At 37.9% G+C, this 3,279-nt stretch overlaps 1 protein-coding gene across 1 annotated transcript in view; it reads left to right on the top strand.

Annotated features, from left to right (window-relative positions):
* Positions 1–3,279, top strand: part of LOC103604648 (annexin A1-like) — a gene marked incomplete at its 3' end in the record, with an annotated part of 46,445 nt that overhangs the window by 14,570 nt on the left and 28,596 nt on the right. Inside the window, exons 9-11 of the mRNA XM_008589221.1 lie at positions 583–676; positions 1,502–1,597; positions 2,741–2,799. Coding sequence (XP_008587443.1) covers positions 583–676; positions 1,502–1,597; positions 2,741–2,799 — 249 coding nt within the window. The remainder of the gene's footprint in view (positions 1–582; positions 677–1,501; positions 1,598–2,740; positions 2,800–3,279) is intronic.

Genomic DNA, 3,279 nt, shown 5'->3' with positions numbered 1-3,279 from the left:
AGGCTACACGGATTAGTGTGATCCTGGAGGATGGTAATTAACATTTCAAAGTTATCAGAGCATGCTCCTGACAATAGGGCAGGGATTATCTTTTTTCATTTACAAAAGGGAAAAATCAGTAGTTTAGTGAGGTTAAATTTTTACAGCTTTTAAATTGCAGTGTCAGAATTTGAATTCAGAAATTCTAACATCAAAATGCAAGATCTAAGTTATGGCTGAAGTATTGATTTATAAGTATTGCTAATAATTACTTTGAACAAAAAAGAGTAAAAAATCTTTTTTAGAAGAGTTTCTTAGAGTTATATAGAGCATAATCTTAAAGCAAATTAATTCAGAAAACATTTATTTTGCAAACACATATCTGTCTTAGTGTTTACAAGGCCCCTTTACAGATAGTGAGGACAACACTTGACAGACAAAATAAGGTCCCTGTCTTTAAAGAACGTGCAGTCTCAGGATTGCCTACTCTGATTGTATTGGGCACAAAACAGCTGCCTAGAAAACCTTTGAGGAGACCTAACATTCCTGTGCAGATATCACTTCAGCAGATAGTCAAGTGTTTACTTTTGTGTTTCTTGACAGGCTTTATATGAAGCAGGAGAAAGGAGAAAGGGGACAGACGTGAACGTGTTCACTACTATTCTTACCACCAGAAGCTATCCCCATCTTCGCAGAGGTAACAAGAAAAAAATTTTTTTTCTGGAATTTGTTTATGAAAAAATGCAGCTGTGTTTTTATCAGTGTCACTCCTGTATCAAATGAACATAGTGCTCCACACACATTATGACTATTTATCCATTTGTCCAACTTTGTACAGCCACTATTTTATAGTACTTGAAACACTTTTTGTGACTTTGGCACGTCGGGCATCATTTCAGTATTTTCACTATTTTTATTTATCTAAAAGATTTGGAATAAATTTGACAAAAGTCATATATAAAACAGAACAAATAAAATTACAGTGAAGAAAAATGAACTCACCGCCAAAAGAGTATGGAGGTACTCCAGAAAAAACAATAACAGCATCGACAAAAACAAAAAACCCAGAAAAGAGTTCCAGCCTTTGAGCACAAGATTTAGTTAGCTCTGTGCTTTTTGGAAGCCAAGGCAGGAAGAAAGTCATGATGATCACCTAAAATTCATTTTCTTATAATAGCACACTGTTTTCCCATCTTAAACTTAAGAGAAATTCACTGCTCAGATCTTTCTATAAAGGAACATACATTTGCTATGGCACTTAGCACTGCCATCGTAAGTGTTATGGTTGTCAGTCACATGCCATTTCTACTACTGTCAACACTTACAAACATGGCCATGCGAGTTATGTTCCCAGGAGAAGATGAAGTATCCATATTATGCTTAGTTGTGAGAATAGCCTTCAAATGTGTGGCTGAAGTTCAGTTATCCCAAGGAATTCTTTGAAGCAGTTTCCCTGATTTTGCTAAAGTTTGCTAAAGAATAGGATGTTTTGTACATCTCTTAGTTTAAACTTAATATTCAGTGTTTCAGAAATACACCAAGTACAGTCAGCACGACATGAACAAAGTTCTGGACCTGGAGCTGAAAGGTGACATTGAGAAATGCCTCACAGCCATCGGTATGTAGTCCTGGAGCTGAAAGAGTTTCTAACTAGAAATTGTATTTTCAATGCTGCCCCATACCTAAAAAAAAAGAAAAAGGAATTCAAAAAACAAAACAAAACAAAAAACAAGTCCTCAGAGATGGTGCATCTATGTTTCAAATAGAGGCAACATGTAAGATTGACAAAGCAGTGTGATAACCTTCTTAATAACAGTAGATATTATTTCCCTTTCAAAAATATGGAGAGGTGGAATATAGTTATTGAGCACATGCTTATGCCAAGCAATGCACCAAGTGGGGCACACTGCAGAGGCCACGATGAATAGTCATTAAGAGCATGGGATTTGGAATTAGATAAATGTAAATTCAAATCCTGGTCTACCACTGTTTAACTGTACCATCTTGGGCAAGTCCAGGAGTCTGATTCAGTAGGTCTGGGTTAGCTTCCGAAAATCTGTACAAATTTAAGGGTATCCCAGGTTATTCAGATGACCACTAGGGCTGGGGAATCTATGTTCTTAAGCAGTGCTCCTCAAACATTACCAGGCACATGAATCCTCCAGAATTTTTGTTAGAATGCAGATTCTGATTCAGTAGTTTTGGGATGGATCCTGGGTCCTGCATTGTTAAGCTCCTGGTTGATGTAAATGCTTTTGGTCCACAAATTTCACTTCAAGTTGCAAGATAAAAAGCACTGTGAATTGACATGTGCCAGTATTTTATCTGGGCGCTGCTTTATATTTAAGTCTGTCCTATCCCAGGGTGGTTTTTTGTTTTGTTTTGTTTTTTTTGTTTTAATGTTCTTATTACAACAAGAAGAAAGTATTTATTTGTAGGCCTTTAACACCTACTGGTTTCTCCATTTCCAAGATGAATATGTTTAAGATAGTAATAACTATTGAAGTTGCTTTTAGGTGGATTTAAGGTAAAATAGGTGATGGATGTTAGGGGAAAGGATATTCAAAATCATCGTCTGGAGGGTCCTCAATGTCTTCTCATAAGCTAAATGTCTCCTTTTGGTGGTGGTGGGGGTGTGGCAGTGAGAAACAACATGGGGAATAGAATCCTGTTGGCAAAAATTCTGTATTTCTTGTTTCTTTCACATGCATCTTTCTTCTTTTGTGGTGGATACGCCAACTAAAATTTGCCTCTCTTACAGTAAAATGTGCCACAAGCAAACCAGCTTTCTTTGCTGAGAAGCTTCATCAGGCCATGAAGGTACCATTCTACTGATACGTTTTACTCAGAAAAAAATTAATGTTTGTAGAGAGAACAAAAAACTTCATTTTGTTAGAAAATCACACATTTAATATTTTACCATTAAAGAGAATCATTATTCTATTGAATGCAAGTGGTGATACATTACCTTCTTAGAGTAAACTTCTGTTAGATTTGGTGCATTTTTTTTTAAAAGGTAAGATTGTAAAATGAGCTTGTAAGAGATTTCTGGCTTACTTGTGATTTGCTTAAAACCTGAGTCACTGTGGGCCGGCCCGGTGGCGCACTACTGTAGTGTGCCGCTTGGGAGGTGCGGCGGCGCTCCTGCCGAGGGTTCGGATCCCACATACAGACTGGTTCCCGCTCACTGGCTGAGCGAGGCGCGGGAGCAACACCAAGGTTTGCGATCCCGTTGCCGGTCCTGGTCCGGTACGGGGGCGACACTGAGGGTTGCGATTCATTGCCGGACACGGAAAAAGA

The sequence above is a fragment of the Galeopterus variegatus genome, unplaced genomic scaffold (assembly GCF_000696425.1).
Source record: "Galeopterus variegatus unplaced genomic scaffold, G_variegatus-3.0.2 Scaffold5304, whole genome shotgun sequence".
In the NCBI taxonomy this organism is placed as follows: domain Eukaryota; kingdom Metazoa; phylum Chordata; class Mammalia; order Dermoptera; family Cynocephalidae; genus Galeopterus; species Galeopterus variegatus.
This window is presented reverse-complemented; position numbering and strand designations above follow the sequence as displayed.